Raw genomic sequence first — 22104 nt, forward strand, 5'->3', positions numbered from 1 at the left:
CCAAGTTCGAAGGCCATAAGGGTCAAAAGTCATTTCCACTCATTCAGAATTGGTGGATTAAGTTATACCAAACACAAATCTCAAGATTAGACTTACCTTCTGAGATTTGACATCTTCTGTGAGGACCCAAACTTGGTGCTGAAGAGAAGCTACTTTGTTCTTTCCTGTCCCTTCAGCAAAATAATGAAAATTGCTATTCATTTTTTTGGTTCTTCTAAAAGAGGAAAGCTTTGGCCTCATCCTTAGATCTTTTTGAATCTCTGCCCTGACTGAGAGAAAGACATACAAAGCTGAAGAATCTTGTCATTGCTAAGGAAGAAGCAAACCAAGTTAGATAACTGTTGGGATAAATTTTGAGGAACTGGCAGATGGGTGAAGGTCTCCACTGATTCCCTAATGTTTTCAATTAGATTTACAATCCAATAGTTACTCAGAACAAGTTGCATTGATTTCAGTGGGACTGACTTTTCATGCTAGCCTGCTTTGGTCTGTAGAACAACTTTGGTTTGTTCTATTTTGCTCCAGTCTCTCTTAATTGGCCCTGATCTAGCTTACAACGTAAGCTTGCACTTGGGGTGGGACTTCCGGACCTACTTTGGACAGCATATGTGAGTATGGACCCCCCCCCCCATGTTTAAGATGTCTGAAGAGGGCTAAAAAGAATTCTCAAAATGGTTTACATATAAAACAAAACAAGATAACTGTTCCCTGTCCCAAAAGAACACTGAAAAAGTAACACAAGAGAGTCACCAGCAACAGCCACTGCAAAGGACACATAAGGGATAATAGCTCTCCTCAATATAAGAGAGCCACCACTTTTAAAAAGGTATAGAAAAAGAAAATGCAGACACAAGCACCTGTATCCTCAGCTTCTGCCTCCACAGGTGCTTCCTCAGTTACATTTTCAAGAGGACCCTGGGTCTCCTCAAAATCAAGCATACCACCATTGTCCTTTCGGTTTTGCCGGCTGCCACAAAGATTATGCACTGTGTTCCTGAAAACACAAAATCGTGGAAACAATCAATGAAGATCTGTAAACTACTATTGCATGGACTTCAAGCCTAGTTCTCACTGAGGTGGCAACGCTGTGTCCATGCTGTACTCCATCTGACTGCAGATGAGGGCTCACAGAAGTGAAGGTTCCACCACACACACACACACACACACACACACACACACACACACACCCCTACCTGACTAACCTTCTTCCTACAACCACAAATATTTATATAGCGTGTTTCAACACAAGTTTCCAAAGCGGTTTACATAGAGAAATATCAAATATATAAGATGGATCCCTGTCCCCAAAGGGCTTACAATATAAAAAGAAACATAAGATAGGCACCAGCAACAGCCATTGGAGGGATGCTGTGCTGGGGTTGGATTTGGCTTGTTGTTGCTCTCTCTCTCTGTTCATTAAAGAGAACCACCCCTTTTAAAAAGGTGCCTCTTTGCCCAGTGAGCAAGGGGCAAACATTGTTTGTGCAGGGCATATTTTTGTATGGAGGAACATCCAGTCATGCGAGCCCCCACCTACAGACTGAGCTGGTACAGTCCAGACAAAAGTTTATCAGTAGTCTTAACTAGGGTTTTTCATGAACCCACTGGGCTGCCAAGATAGCAGCTATAGTGAGTTGGCTCACTAGCATAGTTCAGTTGTAGAATGGCTCCAAGATCTCTAGTGCAGAAGTATTACTTCTCAACTTCACATTTTTAACACTAACGAAAACAAGACCCTGAAAGGCACGAAGAGAAGACTGACTATGCTAGAGATGCATTACAACAGTAAATGAAAGGCCAGATTGGTCAAATGAATGTTAGTGTTTGTCATTATACATGCACTTCTTGACTGAAGAATCCTACACCAAAAAAAGCTACAATCTGATGCCTATATAAAGTGCGCAACTTAAGCAATGTTCGTCAATTCTCTTTTTGGTATGATTTATCTTGCTTAGTCATGGGGAAGGACAGGCAAAGAGCTATTACAGGACAAGGAAGCCCCACTCCCATGGCAACTGGAAGTTTTGTTCAACACCCTCTGGCTTCTGAGATTTATCAGACATTAGTCACACATTTTCAAGCATACCTTTGCAATCATGAAAGCTTTGTTTTTTACTTTAAGATGCATTCATTTATTTGATTTCTATACCACCCTTCCAAAAATGGTTCAGGGCAGTTTACACAGAGAAATAATAAATAAATAAGATGGCTTCCTGTCCCCAAAGGGCTCACAATATAAAAAGAAACATAAGATAGACACCAGCAACAGTCACTGGAGGTACTGTGCTGGGGGTGGATAGGGCCAGTTACTCTCCCCCTGCTAAATAAAGAGAATCACCATGTTAAAAGGTGCCTCTTAGCCCAGTTGGCAGGCGTAACTGGTTCTCTCCTCTCTGTGGAAGCTAGGGTCTAGTTACTACTGGTGACCAGATTAGTGGCTGTGCGCAACCACCACGTTAAGAGGTGCCTCTTTGCCAAGTTATCAGGGGTAACAGTAGAGATTCTCAGGAAACAATTATTTCACCAGTACCACAGCCTGCTGTGGAACTGCAGCCTACTCGCAGTCCCAAATGAATCAGATACTAGAAGAACAGAATTCCTAGTAACATCTGCACGGCTATTCCTGTGCATTTATGTCACCTCATGTTACCATACTGCTAAAAAAAAAAAAAAACAGACATGGAGCTGGATCAGTCCCTTGATGGGAGACTACTGGCAGCACAATACAAGCATAGTAATGGGGGGGGGGGTTAAATTTATGGAATTCACTGTCATTCACTGCCACAAGAGACAGCAATCACCATTCAGATGCTTTAAAAGGGATGAGGCAACATGTAGGAAGCTGCCTTCTACCGAGTCAGATGATTGGTCCATCTAGCTCGGTATTGTCTACGCAGACCGGCAGCGGCTTCCCCAAGGTTGCAGGCTGGAGTCTCTCCTGTCCTGGAGATGGCAGGGAGGGAACTTGGAAGCTTCTGCATGCAAGAATGCAGGTGCTCTTCCCAGAGCAGCCCCCTTTGCTAAACCAGGGTGGACGCTGCTTAGCCATGCTTGCTACCACAAGACCAGCTCTCCTCATTCATAATTCAGGATGTTGAATTAGACAGACCCCAGATCTGATGCAGCAGGACCCTTACTATGCCTTTATGCAACATCTATTGGCCTATTGATGCCCAGTGATTGAAACTCAAATATGGTATGTGTGTTTTCAGGGATGTTCCTCTATCTTTTAATTTAACCATTCATCATACTGTGTGCCCCTACCCATCCGCATATCCAATGTGTATATACATCACCCAATGCCTTCAGCGAGTCCGCTTTGTGCCTCTGATGAAATAGTCTCTTGCCTTTGAAACCTCATGACCCCGATACACATGTTAGTCCTTGAGATGCCACAAGACTTGGTTCTTACTGCTTCATCAAACAGAAATAGAACTATTGCCTGGGAATTTAAGTGTATGAAAGCACATACTGTATTTCAATCCAAGGATGCTTGAGGGAGATGTTCTGGAGAGCAACAGAAAGTTGTGGTGCTGGTAGAGAGGCTGCCTTTACGCCAACTACATCGGTGGGGGTTTTCACAGTGGGTAGAAAATCATGTTCTGCCTCAGTTACAAAAGAAAAAGAAAAGAAAAACAAGAATACGTACAAAGAATGCTTGATGGAATTCAGGCACACCCAGGTTAATGCTACCTTTGCACAGCAGCATCCAGCAAACCAAAGAGAGAGAAAAGCAACAATCCATGTACTCTTTGTTAGCACAAATACCACCACACATGTTTAGGCAAATGAAATACCGATACCATTTCTGTAACATTAGAGGGATGCAGAACCAAGCCAGCCATGGGTGGGTGGCCATTTTTCAATTTCTAACATTCAGGCAGGCTCAAGGCGGGTGGGTGAAACCTGTATGGGCACAGACAGGCGCTGGAGGGCTCAGCCTCTGATGGATCCAAATGATTGTTTTATCGTTCAGAGGGAGAACAGCCATCCCTCCTCTGCCTCAGCACGCCTTGCTGCAGCCAGAGTTCCTTTTGCAAGACGCTCAGTCTGCATAACATCTCCTCTATTCCATCAGCGCTTCCAACAGTAGCAAATGTGGGTTTCTCATCATGCCCAGAAACAGCTTTTTCTCTTCCCACCTTAGTTTTCAGCTTGTTTGGCTTTACATAATCTGAAGAAGAGTTCTGGTGAACTTAAAGACTTGCTTCCTACGTTGTTGTTGTTGTTATTAGCTGGCCTTAATAAAAGGTAGTACGCTACTGTAGCTGTTTGGACTCTCCTCCCCACCCCTCCCATCCCCGGGCTAATACAGCTGCATTTTTCAATTCTCCAACTAACCTAGCAATGAGAACACACCCTATGCCAGGGCTGCACAACCTCAGTCTTCCTGCAGATGTTGGATTGCCCCTTGAGATCATCTGGAGAGGTTCGCCTGCAGTTGCCACCAGCAACTCTGGTGGCTACTCAGGGATGGGCCTTCTCCGTTGCTGCCCCAAGGCTTTGGAACACACTTCCTGCTGAAATAAGAGCCTTCCCATCTCTCACAACTTTTAAAAGGGCGGTCAAGACTCATTTGTTCACCCAGGCTTTTAATTAGATATGGTTTTAATTGTGTTTTAATAGTTTTAACTTTTTAAATTTTAATTGTTGAAATATGTTAATCTTTTTATTGGTTGTTTTTATTGTCCTGTAAACCGCCCAGAGAACTTGTGTTTTGGGCGGTATAGAAATATGCTAAATAAAATAAAATACAACTCCCATCATCCCTATTGGCTGCTGTGGCTGGGGATGATGGGAGTTGTAGTCCCAAAAAACTAGAGGGCCGAAATTGTGAAGTCCTGCCCTATGCAGATGTAGTGGGAGGGATCTAGCCTAGAACCATCATGAAGTACCACTGAAATAATAAGACAAGTTAGTCATGACTAACTGAAGTCCCATTATTTTCATGACTAACTTAGTCTGGATCCTGCCCAGTCTATACACAGTGGAAGAGGATGAATAACAGCCACCCCCTGCTGACATCTTTCTGTTCACCTTCATACTGTAACAGGGGCCCATATGCAGAAGAGCCAATCCATGTGATCTCTGAATTCCCCCAAATCTGAGGAATAGAGATCACATGGACTGGGCCTATGTATGTTGAGCTCCTGGTGCCAACACCTATTTTAACAAGATGTACAAACATGCACAAGCCAGGTAGAAATAGAGATGGCATTTATGCACTGATTGGCAGGGGGAGGGCTGCCATGGCAGGCACGATCCCATTTCCCCACTGTAGGGTAAACATAAGTTGCGTTGAGTCCGCATAGGTTACCAAATTAGGTTTTCCTGAAAGAAATATGGCCAGGCCTCCACTGGTCCTTCCTTTCCAACAGGGTTTGACTGCAGGGGAATTAAATGAAATAAACCCCTGACTATAAAAATCTGTGCCTTCCCTCAACCAAGTTTCTTGAAGACAAAAAGTATCAGAAGATTGCAAGTATTTCCCAGAATTCAAGTCCAGAATTTTATTAGACCATCCTGCAACATTCCATGACAAAATATTAAGGGAATAAGAATCTCCAGACTCAAGCTATCTAGTCGGGGGGGGGGGGGAGCTGATGCTGATACCCACTATTAGATGGGTTAAGCCTCTGTCTCCACCTGCTTCTACCCCAGAATTGATCTCTATTTCTCTCAGGATTTCCTGCCTGTCCCTTAAATTCTAAATTCATCTGAACTGACTGCAGATATATTCAATCTTTTACTAAGGAGGTTGCAGGAGGCCTTCCCCCATGTCTGAAATCAGCATCTTTCCTTCCTCCCTTAATTAAAATATTGTTAGGATGTGTAACAAATGAGGGAAGATCTTCCCTCAAATTTCATGATTCACAGAAATTCCTCTTAACATGTCTCTATTTATATACTTCTTTTGTCTGTTTATGAGACTTGAGTATGTCAGAGGACAATTATAGGTTGAATTAAATATCTAGATATTCTGGGGACTTCCCTATTTAAAAAGATATGCTTTTTTCTTCAAACTGATGTCACAAACTCCAAACGGCACATCTGTGGTATATATTGAGGAAAAACAGCTCTACAATACCCCTAGATTTCCTGTGGTTAACAGGAAATGAATATTTCAGGTCTCCTTTATCAAGTTTCCCCGACCTTGGTCAATGTGTCTCTCAGAACTTCAATTCTGATTCTCCAAGAGCCATTTAGCCTTTTCCGTGGCCAGTTAAATATTGAAATACAAAGGGCAAGGCTCAATGGAGGACCAGTTTCCTCCAATGTAATTTCAGGTTCCTGATCTTCAAAGATTTGTTTTAACACTCCCTTAAAGAATTCCTCTTCTCCTTCCCCTACCAATCTGATCATAGAGTCTATTTTATTATTCTCCTTATCTAGGGAGGATTCATGTCACTCGTCTACTATGATCAGGTCAGGGTCCGAAAATGTCAGATCTGATCTATTTAAGGAATTCCTTGAAACTATATCCTTAGGTGCTGGTTTATACTGTTCCCTATGCATCTCCCAGTCTGATACGATTTCATTTAATTGCCTCCTTGATGTCTGTAGAATAAGGGTTGGACTATTAATATTTTCGAGTCCAGAATCCAAAGGGCGGTTGTTTAAGTCTTTATCAAAGGTCTTAGTAAAGGGAGCAACTGTAAGTATTCCTGCTTCAATAAGATCTAGCATGATCTTCATATTGGCCTTGATATCTCCTTTCCTATCGAATCCAATCTGTTAAATATCTTCTCAGACCTGTGCTGAAAGAAAGTACTGATCCTGAACATATACACATACTGTATCTGTCAGCCTTTCATTATCATCAAGTAGAGAATTATCCATAGGACTTATACAATTGTTTTGGGGTTGGAATAGGTTGAGATGTACTTGCTTCATTCAAAACATCCGAGAACATTACTTTAAAAGTCTGGATCCATTGACCAATTACCTACGTGCTTGTCATTCTGAGAAGCTACCAAGCATCCTGTTGTCTGGCACAATCTTGACTAATCAATTGTGGCTAGCCATCTAAGCTAAGTGGAGTTACAGTTCCTAAATTTGATTTCCTTGGAAGTATAGTAATCCCTCGCTGTTTTTTTTAATTTCCAAAGGGAAACAGAAATCTAATATAGATTTCTGATCAAATGGGGTGGAACTCATCTTCTGGTTGTTTTTCTGAGATTGAGTTTCCACCATAATAATCTTAAGCTTTAGTTATATAGTACTAGTATTTATATCAATTATAACACGTAAAGCAAAATACCAAAACTTTCCTTAATTTTCTTTCAAATACTTTCGGAACAAGATCAGAAGCAGTAGGGAGGAGAGTTATATTATTACCCTAGAGTTCACAGCTCTAATAAACTTGTATTCCTTGGTTAGAGTCCCCCATAGACTTACTAAACTACTGCTGTTTACTACAGGAATTAAGCAGAGTAAATATTAAGGGTTGGGGAGGGGGGAGAGAATCAAGGCTCAAGTAGTCCAAGAGCCTCCGAGTGCATCTCCAAATGCACACTTAGCGAGGCACATGGCACGATGCCAAGGCACACACACACAGGAGGCACGGCTCAGCAACTGATATGCCTTTGCCAGAGGCAGCAAGGGAACAGGGACAAACTCCAATAGTTTCCAGATGGCCACAGTTTTCTCCCAGTCACTCCCTAGACAAACTCCTGCATAGGTTACCTGATCTGCAGCCTCAGAAGAAACTGATGCTTAAAGATGTGTAGATGGAGATTATTATTATCCCCCCCACCCCCACTTTTCTAAAGTAATATTTCCTTTGTATTAACAGAGAATTAATCAAAATTGGAAATCAGCCAGTCATAGAGGGCACATGTCAAATGTTACCATCTGTGGAATCAAACTAAATGTCTAATGTGACCTACATGTCACATTAATGTGACTCATGAGAATCCTGTCCCCCATTGGGGGGAAATCCAATATATTCATAGTATTATTACTTACCGTCCTCAAGCTGGTCCTTATTAACAGATTGGGAGAAATCAGCATTTTCCTCCACAAAACTCCTCAGCTGGTTCTTACAGAACTCCCAGCGTTTCATCTGCAGCTGTTGCAACCAGTACATCATGGCCTGTTTGTTGACAGCCTGTAGTTCATTAAAAATTAAATAGTCAGTACATGGTCTTCATAACTCAACCTATGCTTAGAGATCCTCTGGAATTCTGTCACAAATGGAATGCAGTGGCAAATCTGATCTCCTCAAAACAGGCCAGTGACTTGCTGGAATGCAGCTTGGCTCCTTCATGATTCCCGAGGACTTTGCGATGCACGAGGCTTTGCCATGAAAAGAGAGAGCTGGTCTTGTGGTAGCAAGCATGACTTGTCCCCATAGCTAAGCAGGGTCTGCCCTGGTTGCATCTGAATGGGAGACTTGATGTGTGAGCACTGCAAGATATTCCCCTCAGGGGATGAAGCCGCTCTGGGAAGAGCAGAAGGTTCCAAGTTCCCTCCCTGGCTTCTCCAAGATAGGGCTGAGAGAGATTCCTGCCTGCAACCTTGGAGAAGCCACTGCCAGTCTGTGAAGGCAATTCTGAGCTAGATAGAATATGTTTTAGAATGTGAGCCCTTTAGGGACAGGGAGCCATCTTATTTATTTGTTGTTTCTCTTTGTAAATCGCCCTGAGCTATTTTTAGAAGGGCGGTGCAGAAATCTAAATAAATAAATAAATAAATAAATAAATAAATAAATAAATAGACCCCCCCAGTAAGGCACTACCTTGGCGTGGTTGTGGGGCTTGTGTGCTCTGAGGAAGGTGAGAGCTATGCCAGAGGTCCAACCATACTGGACAGGTCTCACCAGAGGAGCCAGACAAAGAGTGCCTCTCCCATCAACAATATGGTGAGACGTAACTTTAATAAATCCCGGTCGTCGCCCGGGTCAACAAGGACCGCACCAGGTGCTGGAGTCCCTGGACATCTGGTGGCAAGTGGGCAACAGGACTCAGGATCTTCAGTTGAACAACCAGGGCTGGAGACTGCAAGGTTACTGGAAGAAACGTCGCTTAACCGGGAAAAAATATACGGAAAATGCCAGCAAGGAAACAATGATCTGCTATTACAAGTCTAGTCCAACTAGAAGAGGTTATTTAAACAGAATGTACCAAATTTGGAAAGAGAAGCATCCAGATACAAAAATAACAGAACAACGGCTAGCAGACCAGAGAAGATTCATAATAAGAAATAAAGTATTCACAGGAGTTGAGCTGGAAGAACTGCAAAGAGCAACACTATTATTATTTCTTGTTTACACAGTCAGACAGGTGTTATTGACTGGTTTGTTTTATCCAGACATCGAGTCCTTCCCAAGGACCTGGGATGCCAGAATTTTATCATCAATACTGTTGGTTATTATAGATATCGTCGCAAAATACAGTGGGTATTGAAAAGAATCACCCCCTTTGATAGACCTTAAATTCTGGTTCCCTTACATCCTGAAATGAAAACACAAAGAAAATTCCCTTCACCAGCTGTACTTCTCCAATGCAGCCTATAACACCCAACTGAAAAACATCACAATTACAGTCCAGAAAAAGTGTCAGAAATAAAAAACAAGAATTACTGAGATTGAAAAAGGATCACCCCCCCTCCCAATGTCAATATTTTGTTGAACCACCTTTTGCTTTAATAACAGCCTTGAGTCTGTTGGGATACTTCTCTATCAACCTTGCACATCTTAACGGAGCAATATTTGCCCACTCCTCCATACAGAACTGTTCAAGTTTGGTCACATTGGATGGTAGGTGTTGGCGGACTGCTATCTTCAAATCTCCCCACAGATTTTCTATGGGATTTAGGTCTGGGCTCTGACTGGGCCACATGAGGACGGTCACTTTTTCCCCCTTCAGCCACTGTGTGGTCAATTTTGCTGTGTGCTTCGGATCGTTGTCATGTTGAAAGGTGAATCTTCTGCCCATCCTCAACTGTCTGGCAGAGGGTAGCAGGTTTTCTTCCAGAATCTGACGGCATTTTGCCCCATCCATTTTTCCTTCTACTCTAACGAGAGCCGCAGTCCCTGAGGCAGAGAAACACCCCCACAACAGGATGCTGCCACCTCCATGCTTCACTGTAGGTATGGTGTGTTGTGGAAAAAATGTGGCTTGTTCGGGAGGGTCGCAAGGAGAAAGCCACTTCTCAAGAAAGGTCACATTAAAGCTCATTTGAGCTTTGCCAGAAGGCACCTTGAAGATTCTGATGCAAAATGGAAAAAGGTCTTATGGTCAGATGAGACCAAGATTGAACTATTTGGCCTCAACACCAAACAGTACACCTGGTGTAAATCCAACCGCAGCTCACCATCCACAACACACCATACCTACAGTGAAGCATGGAGGTGGCAGCATCCTGTTGTGGGGGTGTTTCTCTGCCTCAGGGACTGCGGCTCTCGTTAGAGTAGAAGGAAAAATGGATGGGGCAAAATGCCGTCAGATTCTGGAAGAAAACCTGCTACCCTCTGCCAGACAGTTGAGGATGGGCAGAAGATTCACCTTTCAACATGACAACGATCCGAAGCACACAGCAAAATTGACCACACAGTGGCTGAAGGAGGAAAAAGTGAACGTCCTCATGTGGCCCAGTCAGAGCTCAGACCTAAATCCCATAGAAAATCTGTGGGGAGATTTGAAGATAGCAGTCCACCAACACCTACCATCCAATGTGACCAAACTTGAACAGTTCTGTATGGAGGAATGGGCAAATATTGCTCTGTCTAGATGTGCAAGGTTGATAGAGAAGTATCCCAACAGACTCAAGGCTGTTATTAAAACAAAAGGTGGTTCAACAAAATATTGACATGCGGGGGGGGGGGTGATCCTTTTTCAATCTCAATAATTCTTGTTTTTTATTTCTGACACTTTTTCTGGACTGTAATTGTGATGTTTTTCAGTTGGGTGTTATAGGCTGCATTGGAGAAGTACAGCTGGTGAAGGGAATTTTCTTTGTGTTTTCATTTCAGGATGTAAGGGAACCAGAATTTAAGGTCTATCAAAGGGGGTGATTCTTTTCAATACCCACTGTATAGGCTGTTCCCAGTAAAGCTGCTTTTTGTAATTGGCTGATGGTGATTTCTGTGGCCCCTATGGTGTTGAGGTGCTCTTCAAGGTCTTTTGGAACTGCACCCAGGGCGCCAATGAACACTGGGATTATTTTGGTCTTTTTCTGCCACAGCCTTTCAATTTCAATTTGTAGATCTTTGTATTTGGTGATTCTTTCTATTTCTTTTTCTCCTATTCTGCTATCCCCTGGTATTGCTATGTCGATTATTTTGACTTGTTTTTCTTTCTTCTCGACTACAGTTATATCTGGTGTATTGTGTGGCAGATGTTTGTCTGTTTGTAGTCGGAAGTCCCATAATATTTTTACATCTTCATTTTCTTCAACTTTTTCAATTTTATGGTCCCACCAATTTTTGGCTACAGGTAGCTTGTATTTTTTGCAGATGTTCCAGTGTATCATCCCTGCTACCTTGTCATGCCTTTGTAGTCAGTCTGTGCGATCTTTTTACAACAGCTGATTAGGTGGTCCACTGTTTCATCTGCTTCTTTACAAAGGCGGCACTTGCTGTTTGTTGTGGATTTTTCTACTTTTGCTCTTATTGCATTTGTTCTTAGTGCCTGTTCTTGTGCAGCCAGTATTAAACCCTCTGTTTCTTTCTTCAAGCAACCATTCTTAAGCCATTGCCAGGTCTTGGTGATGTCTGATTTTCCACTTATATTGTGCAAATATTGACCATGCAGGGGCTTATTTTTCCATTTTTCTGCTCGGTTCTTGACTTGTTCTTTCTTGTAGGCCTGCTTTGTTTCATTGTTGAATAGTTTCTTGTTATTGACCATTTAAAGTGCATCTTCTTCACTGTCCTTGATATATTCTTCAAGGCCTCTTTTCTCCTCCTCGACTGTTTGATGGACTTGCAGCATTCCTCTTCCACCTGAGCTGCGAGGGAGGTAGAGCCTATCTACATCACTGCGGGGGTACAGGGCATGATTGATGGTCATGATTTTCCTGGTCTTACGATCCAGCGTCTCTAGCTCAGCCTGGGGCCAGTCTATTATTCCTGCAGTGTATCTGATAACAGGTATAGCCCAGGTGTTTATGGCTTGTATGGTGTTCCCACCATTGAGTTTGGACTTGAGGATTTTTCTAACTCTCCTGATGTATTCACTTCCAATTTTTCTTTTAACTTCAGTGTGTGCGATGTTATCAGCCTGGAGAATGCCCAAGTATTTGTAATGTTCTTTCTCTTCCAGGTTCTTGATCTTACTTCCATTGGGCAGTTCTATTCCTTCTGTTCTTGTTATTTTCCCTCTGTTCATTATTAATGCAGCACACTTGTCTAGTCCAAACTCCATTGCTACATCACTACTGAATATACGGACAGTGTTTAGCAGTGATTCGATTTCTGACTGGGACTTTCCATACAACTTCAGATCGTCCATGTACAGCAGATGGTTTATTTGACTTGATGTTTTAGATGTTTGGTATCAGAGGCCTGTTTTGTTTAGTATTTGTGAAAGTGGGGTCATGGCGACTACACACAACAGAGGGGATAGTGAGTCCCCTTGGAAAATGCCTCTTCTAATGCTAACCTGTCCAAGTGTCTCGCCATTGATTGTTAACTGTGTACTCCACATGCTCATTGCTTTTTTTATAAATATCTGAATGTTTTTGCTGACACCAGTTGTTTTTAAACATTTTAGTATCCATGTATGAGGCAATGAATCGAAGGCTTTCTTGTAGTCAATCCATGCAACACTTGCAACACTTAGTTTTGTTTTTCTTCTCTTACAATTTTCTAAAATCTTTTTGTCAATCAGCAGCTGGTCTTTTGTGCCTCTGGTGTTTGGGCAATTTCCTTTCTGTTGTAAAAAGATTGCACAGACTGACTACAAACAAAGGCATGACAAGGTAGCAGGGATGATACACTGGAACATCTGCAAAAAATACAAGCTACCATAAAATTGAAAAAGTTGAAGAAAATGAAGATGTAAAAATATTATGGGACTTCCGACTACAAACAGACAAACATCTGCCACACAATACACCAGATATAACTGTAGTCGAGAAGAAAGAAAAACAAGTCAAAATAATCGACATAGCAATACCAGGGGATAGCAGAATAGGAGAAAAAGAAATAGAAAGAATCACCAAATACAAAGATCTACAAATTGAAATTGAAAGGCTTTGGCAGAAAAAGACCAAAATAATCCCAGTGGTAATTGGCGCCCTGGGTGCAGTCCCAAAAGACCTTGAAGAGCACCTCAACACCATAGGGGCCACAGAAATCACCACCAGCCAATTACAAGAAGCAGCTTTACTGGGAACAGCCTATATTCTGCGACGATATCCATAACAACAGCAACAACATTGACAATAAAATTCTGGCATTCCAGGTCCTTGGGAAGGACTCGATGTCTGGATAAAACAAACCAGTCAATAACACCTGTCTGACTGTGTAAACAAGAAATAATAAATAGACCAATGGTCTGACTCAGTACATGGCAGTTTCCTATGTTCCTATGAAAGTGCAAAGACCTCCTGCACCAACAAGGCAGGGTCTACTGCAGGGCTTGGTAACCTTTGGCACTCCAGCTGTTGTCGAACTACATCTCCTATCATCCCCAACCACAATATACTGTGGTTGGGGATGATGGGAGTTCATTCATTCGATTTCTATACCACCCTTCCAAAAATGGCTCAGGGTGGTTTATATTAAAATAAAACAATTAAAATCAATTAACAGTTAAAAACAGAGACTATAAAACACCATAAAACAATTAAAACATTCAACACAGTTTAAAAACCCTGGGAAACCAGGTTACAGCAGATTAAAAACATTTACAACAATTAAAAAAACCCTGGAAGGCCAGGCCAAACAGATAGGTCTTAAGGGCTCTCCTGAACGCCAATAAGGAACTCAGATTACGGATTTCTGCAGGGAGCGCATTCCACAGCCCAGGAGCAGCTACAGCGATAGCCCACCTCTGAGTCGCCACCAGACGTAACTGGAGACACACCTCCTCAGATGACCTTAACGTGCGGTGGGGATCATGCAGAAGAAGGCACTCTCTAAGGTAACCTGGACCTAAGTCGTTCAGGGCTTTAAAGGTAATAACCAGCACTTCGTATTTTGCCCAGAAACATATCAGCAGCCAGTGCAACTGTTTCGGAACAGGCATAATATGGTCTCTCTGGGTTGCTCTGGAGACCAATCTGGCTGCCGCATTTTGAACTAACTGAAGCTTCCAAACTACATACAAAGGCAGCCCCACGTAGAGCGCATTGCAATAGTCAAGCCTGGAGGTTACCAGCTGATGCACCACTGTTTTGAGGTCGACCTCTTCAAGGAATGGACGCAGCTGTCGAATCAGCTGAAGCACTCCTGGTCATAGCCTCCACCTGAGATACCAGGGTGAGGCCTGGGTCCAGGAGTACTTCCAATCTCCGCACTTGCTCCTTCCAGGATAATGTAACCCCATCCAGCACAGGAAGATCTAACTCAGATTCTGAACCCCTACAATGAGCACCTCTGTCTTGCTTGGATTCAGTTTCAATTTGTTATCCCTCATCCAGTCCATTACTGCCTATAGGCAGGCATTTATTTATTTATTTATTTTTACATTTCTATACCGCCTTTCGTTAAAAGAAAACCCCAAGGCAGTTTACAAAAATTAAAAACATACAATAAAAGCAATAAAAACACCAAGCAATAAAAACACCAAGCTAAAAACATATCAGACATAAAAAACAAGACAACAGATAAACACACACAGAAGCAGCAGTAAAAACGATTATGTAAAAGCCTGGGTAAAAAGCCAAGTAAAAAGCTTTCTAAAAGCCGTGATGGAGTCTGAGGAACGAATGGCCACTGGGAGAGCATTCCAGAGTCTAGGAGCAGCAACAGAGAAGGCCCTGTCCCGAGTGCACGACAGCCGGGCCTCCCTCATTGTCGGCACCCGGAGCAGGGCCCCCTCAGATGTCCTCGTCAAGCGGGCAGCAACCCTTGGGAGCAGGCGGTCCCTCAAATACCCTGGGCCCAAACCGTTTAGGGCTTTAAAGGTCAAAACCAGCACCTTGAATTGGACCCAGAAACAAACCGGCAGCCAGTGCAGCTCTTTCAAAATGGAGGTGATATGTTCCCAACGGGCAGCTCCGGATAAAACCCTCGCTGCTGCGTTTTGCACTAGCTGCAGTTTCTGGATATTCTTCAAGGGCAGCCCCACGTAGAGCACGTTACAGTAATCCAGCCGCGACGTGACTAAGGTGTGGGTAACCGTGGCCAGATCTGCTTTCTCGAGAAAGGGACGTAGCTGGCGCACTAGCCGAAGCTGTGCAAAGGCACCCCTGGCCACCGCCTCTACCTGAGCTTCCAAAAGCAGAGCCGGGTCCAGTAGTACCCCCAAGCTGCATACTTGCTCCTTCAAGGGGAGTGCAACCCCATCCAGAACCGGTAAAATCTCCTCATCCCGATTGGCTCTCCTACTGACCAACAGTACCTCCGTCTTATCTGGATTCAATTTCAGTTTGTTAGCCCACATCCAACCCATCACGGCCTCCAGCCCCCGGTTCAGGACATCCACCGCCTCCCTAGGATCAGATGACAAGGAGAGATAGAGCTGAGTGTCATCCGCATATAGCTGACAACTCAGTCCAAGTCCCCGGATGACCTCTCCCAGCGGCTTCATGTAGATGTTAAACAGCATGGGGAACAAGACCGATCCCTGCGGGACCCCACAGGCCAACGGCCACGGGGCCGAGCAGTAGTCCCCCAGCACCACCTTCTGGACCCTCCCCCCAAGAAAGGACCGGAACCACTGCAACGCAGTGCCTCCGATTCCCATACTCGAGAGGCGGCCCAGAAGGATACCATGGTCGATGATATTGAACGCCGCCGAGAGGTCCAGCAGAACCAACAGGGACGCACTCCCCCTGTCTAGTTCCCGGCGTAGGTCATCCAGGGAATAAACGCCATTTCCTGATGATGCACATGAAAAGACGACGACGATTTGGGTGTCATCAACATACTGATAAACACCCAGCACCAAATCTCCTGATGACCTCACCCAGCGGTTTCATGTAGGTATTAAAAAGCATTGGTGACAGAATAGAGCCTTGAGAGACTCCATATAACAGCTCCCATTCTGAGGAGCAACTGTCACCAAGCTCCATCATCTGGTTCCCTATCCCCAACTTCCCCAGGCAATCCAGAAGGATACCATGGCCAATGTTACTGAACGCCACTGCGAGATCCAAAAGGACCAACAGAGTCACACTTCCTCTGTCGATTCCATGGAAGAAGACATCCATCAGGCCAACCAAGGCTGTCTCAACCCCATAGCCAGCTCTAAAGCCAGTTTGAAATGTGTCTAGAATAGATAATCCATTTCCTCCAAAACCGCCTAGAGCTGGTCGGCCACCACCCTCTCAATCACCTTGCCCAACCAAGGTATATTGGAGATTGGCCTATAATTATCCATCGCTAAAGGGTCCAGGGAAGGCTTCTTGAGAAGCGGTCTAACCATTGCCTCCTTCAAATGTTGAGGCATCCTACCCTCGATGCATTTAGGATATTAACTAAGTCACCTCCAACAATCTCCCTGCTAAATAGAAGCAGCCAAGTCGGGCAAGGATCCAGAGAAAAAGTGGTAGGCTGCACCACCCCAAGCAGCTTGTCCACATCCTCAGGAGTCACAGATTGGAGTTGTAGTTCAACAACAGCTGGAGTGCCAAAGGTAGCCTACCTGTGGTCTAATGTATTGCCAAAGCCTAGGCTACAACCCTCTGGAATCTGCACTTTGGTCAATTTTGGATGAAAAGAGTCTGACCTACCAAACCAGGTTGTTCAGTCCATCTTTAGCCAAGTTCTAAGACTGCTTTGCTCGCAAAGCTCTCTAAGGGACCACGTACACTGACTGGCCTGTATTGATAACAATAATGTGAAATAAAATCTTCATCCCTATCAGTCAGCAACAATTACTTTCTACATATGACCTGCTAAGCAAGTAAGACAGACTTCCACATCTTGTACATTTCACCATCAGGATGCCAAAATTCAAGGCAAACTAAGAGATCAGGACATTGCCCCAAACCTGGTTTCCAAGCAAGTGATCTCACAAACCTGGAAGCTATCTTCTTGGCATGCACAATGTCCTGAAGATAAATACTTCTCCCTACTCACAATGAATCAGAACAATGGGAAGGAAAGGTAATAAAGGCTACAGTGCCATCCAGCCATCCCCGATTGCTACCAACAATGAACTCCCAGAAATGTCGTTATTTAACCATGACTTGAGGTTAGTGACACGCAGTGGTACATATGCTGATAACCTCTAGGCGTGACGACTATAATGCACTCCATGTGGGGCAGCCTTTGTACATAGTCCAGAAACTATAGTTAGTGCTGAATGCAGCAACCATATAACACCAATCTTTAAAGAACTTCTCTGGCTGTCAATATGTTTCCAAGCAAAATACAAACTGCTAGTTATTACCTATAAAGCCCTGAACGGCTTGGGTCCAGGGTATCTAAGAGAGTGCCTCCTTTGTCATTAACCCCGCCCCCGCGCCTATTAAGATCATCTGGGGGGGTCCAGTTATGGTGACCACCAGCTCGTTCGGTGGCTACTCAGGACTGGGCCTTCTCTGTGGCTGCCCCAGGGCTCTGGAATACACTCCCTTTTAAAATCAGCGTTTCTCCAGCTCTGACTGTTTTTTAAAAGACTCTTACAACGTCCCTATTTTCTCAGGCTTTTAATTAATTTTAACGGGTTTTATATCCTAATTGTTTTAATCATTTGATCCTGTTTTTATATTGTATTTTAATTTATGCACATGTCAGGCAGTATAGAAATATGATAAATACACACATACATAAGATAACTTAATTTTATTATCCTCCAAGATCCCCCCTCATCATTATCCATGAATGATCTAAGGGAAGAAGACTCTCTCCCCTGTTAATGGTATAGTGGTTAGAGTGCGGGACAAGTACCAGGGAAACCAGAGTTCAAATCCCATTTGGCCATGAAATGTACTGGGTGACTCTGGGCCAGTCACTTAACTTCTAATCTAACTTACCTAACAGGATCGTTGTGGGGATAAACACAACCATGTTGATTGCTCTGGGCTCCTTGAAGGCAGAGCGAGATATTTTAAAAAGTGTGATTCATTCCTACCACACAGGAAGCTGCCATATACCAAGTAAGATGATTGGTCCATCTAGCTCAGTATTGTCTACACAGACTGGCAGTGGCTTCTCCAAGGTTGCAGGCAGGAATCTCTCTCAGATGATGCCAGGGAGGGAACTTGGAACCTTCTGCATGCAAGGTTGCCTGTGGTAGTAGAAGATGCAGGTGCTCTTCCCAGAGTGGCCCCAATCAGTGGAAGGGGCTTTGTTCTATGTGCCAACGTCAAACGAGGCTTGGCTGCAACATGCACATCTTCTCTGTTAATGCCCCCAGATTGTGGAATGCTTCCCCCATGGCTGATCTCACCCTCCCAACCTTGTCTGCCTTTCAGCACCTGGGAGTTATTCGCACATGGCTTCATGCTTTGGGGTAAATATTGAGTGAAGCCACTTCGAACTACACTCGCAGCATTGAGGGAAGTAGTCTCTCCCCTCTGCTCTCAGATTTTGTTTTGAAACAAGTTCACATGGCATGCTCCGTGTTTTCCTTCGAGCCAATTGCGGGGGTGGGGGGGGAGCTTCCTAAAGAACGATATCTTAATTTCTAAAGATAACATCCCTCTTATCATGCTAATGATACTACATCAGTGCTTCTCCCTATTTGCTCCAGCGTTTAAAAAAAAAAAGTAGCCTAAAACCAGCATTTTAAAAATCTGGAAATACATCAAGATAAGCTAGAATTCACATCACAAAGCCCGATTTGTGTGTGTAGTGGGTCCAAGAATCTCGAAGGGACTGCAGGATATGTTTGGCTGCTGTGTGAACACACACACTCTCTTCTGAAGGAGATTCGGGGTAGAAGCCCTGTCTGTAAGGCCTCCAGGCAAAAAAAATACCATTCTCCTGCACCTTTCATCTTCAGCTGCTGTACTGATCTGAAGCTGTGGTTATTTAATATATTATTCTCTTTACTGGCTGTGATATTTTTAACTTTTTAAATCTGTTTTTTTTAATGTTGTGATACTGTATATTGTATTTTGTTAGCTATCTTGGGATTTTCTATAAGGTGGGATATAAATAAAATAATTGGAAGTGTCTGTGTAAATTGCACCTAGAAAATCCAGACATTTTTGTGTTCCTAACATATTTACCTCTCAAAAGTCTCCCAGTCTTCTGGCATAGCCATTAAAGGGTGAGATTATAGCATTTCCTGAATCCACATCGTTCAAGACATTTCTGGCTAAAATTAAAATACTACACCTGGGAATGAAACGGCTTCAGGCCCCATGCCTTCTTGAACTTATCCATCCCCAGCTCAGCATCCCTCCAGTGGTTGTTGCTGGTGTCAATCTTATGTTTCTTTTTAGATTGTGAGCCCTTTGGGGACAGGGATCCATCTATTTATTATTTCTCTGTGTAAACCACCCTGAGCCATTTTTGGAAGGGCGGTATAGAAATTGAATAAGTAATAATAAACAATAACTTTAGATCCCCTTCAGCGCCAGTAAAACTGTTCTATCTTAGAATCTGTGCAAGTCTTCAAATGCTTATATCCTAACATGGTTGCATGGTAGTCCTTAGTCAATGTCTTGATGTCTTACCCATGTATGCCACCTTTGGGGATAGGGCCATAGCTCAGTGGTGGAGCACCTGCTATGCATGTAGAAGGTCCCAGATTCAATCCCTGGGATCTCCAGGTAGAGCTGGGAAAGACTCCTGTCTGAAACCTTGGAGAGTTGGGGCCAGTCAGGGTAAATACTGAACTAGATGGTCCAATGATCTGACTCAGTAGAAGGCGGCTCCCTATGTTCCTACTGTACTTACCCGAATACAAGATGACCCCCTTAAAAATGCAGGTTAAATATAGATTATACCTGCATTTACTCAAAAGGAAAAGGACTCTGAATTTAAGACCACTTCCCAATTTCTAACATCAAAAAACCTTCGGGGGGGGGGGGCTAGTCTTTGATTCAGGCAAATACAGTAATTCCACATACTGACTTGTTCCTAAAGTTCCGTATTCACAGCTGTTTCTTAAATATACAATGGGTTCTTGTCCTCTGTCAGTCTTACCATTATTTTAGAGGTTTTTGTAGCAGAAAAAAGTCCCACACGTTTTTGTAGCAGAGAAAAGCAAGCAATTGCGTTGAGTTTCCCTGAAAGACAGCTTGCTTGAGCAGTTTCCCCCTGCACTGGACAGCCACCAGGAACCGTTATGCTCTAGAAGAGACATATTTTCCATTCATGTCAGGCCATGGCAAGGCCCATAAGACCTCGTGCCATCGAGACTCAAGTCCTGACACATGGAATCAGTCACAAGATCAGCTGCACGTTTCCCTCCACCCACCAGCCACGTATTTCACATACCTTAAGGATAAAGTCTTTGCTGGGTGTCCTGATTTCAAAGACTCCCTCATCGGATCCCACCTTGAGGTCAAAGCTAGCACTGGATATCTCTATGCTTCCCAAAGGGTTCATGTCTTGTGCTGTCCTGTAGTAAAGTAAGTGGCACTTGTTTTCGTCATAGAAGAACCAACGCGACTTCCAGGCTTTAATTGGTGCTTTCGCAGAATATTTATTTAAATAGCCACAGAGTTTCTTCTTGGGGGCTTCTTTGCCAGGTTTCAGGTATACAGTTTCCCAGTCTTCATGGCAAGGAGGCACATCATCTTCTGCAATAGCATCCTTGCTACTCCCAGTGTCCACTTCTTTTTCCTCTATGTTACTTGAAGTTCCAGACTCAAGGCTCTCTCTGCTCACAGAATCTGGTTCCATATTCTCCTGCGGGGCAGACCTTCTGTTACTGGAATGTAGATGGGGCGGCGGGCGTCCTTAAGAAACATGGTGCCCATGGTGCTTTACAGATCAATATACACAAATACAGGATACTGTCCCAACAGATGCTTACCATCCACACTACTCACGCACATCTTGTCTTTAGGACAACAATGTATTTTGAACCTAACAGCAGAACTAAGCTTGCAGCCTTTGCCATGCAATTGTTGCTGCTTCTGCACAGCAATCTAGTTCAGACATCCAATGTTCCCTGTTAACAGGGATTCCCAGATGTTGAGGACTACAACTTCCAAAATCCCCAGCCAAAGACCACTACAACTGAGGATGATGGGAGTTTTAGTCAACAACATCTGGGAATCTTAATTACAGGGAACACTAGGGATGTGCACGGACCCGGAAGAGGGGGGAGGCACAGCTAGAGGGTGGTGGGGGCTCTTACCCCTCCCACTGTGTTTCCCCCGCTGGAGCTACATTTCTGTGGGGTGGCAGCTGTACCTCAATGCCGCCCCATTGCCTCATCAGACCGGAAGTGACCAGAAGTACCTGGCGCATGTGGGGGAAACGTGGTGGGAGGGGTAAGAGCATCCTCCTCCGCCCTTAAAGGTATCCTCCCCTGCCTTCAAACCAGCTGAACCGCCAGTCTTTCGAACCTGCACGGAGGCCCATAAAAGGTCAGGAAATCAATATACTTGTAAGTGGGTTGATTTCCTCCTCTCTAAAATTGTGAAAGGGCACATTTCCCCTTAATTGGAATGCACACTGTAGCAACATGAATTTATTGGGGCGGGGGCAAGATTCCTGTAATGTTTCTGTTCTATTATCTTGAATCTACTTTTTTTTTTTAAGGTGAAAGAAGAAGAAACTCCTTCTCCCAAGATTGTTTGGTGCCAGTAGATGGGCCAAGTGCCAACATATATGCCAATGTATATAGCATTATACCACCACAAATTGCCAATGTGGTTAGGTGCTTGATATCCTTGAAAAAGAATCCTAACACTTCTTATTCAAAACACTGCTGCCAGACAGAACTGTTTTTCTACTAATTTCTGGGTCCAACTCAAGGTACTGGTTCTTACTTTTAAAGCCCCAAATGGTCTGCAAATCTTGCGGACTGCTTTCTTGCATTCACACCAATCAACAGCAGAGGCCCTGCTCCACTGACTGAA

At 43.8% G+C, this 22104-nt stretch overlaps 1 protein-coding gene across 5 annotated transcripts in view; it reads right to left on the bottom strand.

Moving 5' to 3' along the window:
• TBC1D2 (TBC1 domain family member 2) overlaps positions 1 to 22104 on the bottom strand; it is a 61178-nt gene that overhangs the window by 36323 nt on the left and 2751 nt on the right. Inside the window, exons 2-7 of one of the 5 annotated variants that reach the window (XM_053299497.1) lie at positions 20510 to 20945; positions 20216 to 20362; positions 7969 to 8110; positions 3473 to 3602; positions 858 to 994; positions 97 to 269 (exon numbers count right to left, since the gene is read on the bottom strand). The exons of 1 other annotated variant lie outside the window; for it this stretch is intronic. In XM_053299497.1, the coding sequence (XP_053155472.1) occupies positions 97 to 269; positions 858 to 994; positions 3473 to 3602; positions 7969 to 8110; positions 20216 to 20362; positions 20510 to 20917 (1137 nt within the window). In that variant the 5' untranslated portion in view covers positions 20918 to 20945. Of the gene's footprint in view, positions 1 to 96; positions 270 to 857; positions 995 to 3472; positions 3603 to 7968; positions 8111 to 20215; positions 20363 to 20509; positions 20946 to 22104 lie in introns of those variants that run through there. 3 more of the 5 variants (XM_053299496.1, XM_053299498.1, XM_053299499.1) reach the window with 3 other exon arrangements.

The sequence above is a fragment of the Hemicordylus capensis genome, chromosome 2 (assembly GCF_027244095.1).
Source record: "Hemicordylus capensis ecotype Gifberg chromosome 2, rHemCap1.1.pri, whole genome shotgun sequence".
NCBI classification, from domain to species: Eukaryota; Metazoa; Chordata; class Lepidosauria; order Squamata; family Cordylidae; genus Hemicordylus; species Hemicordylus capensis.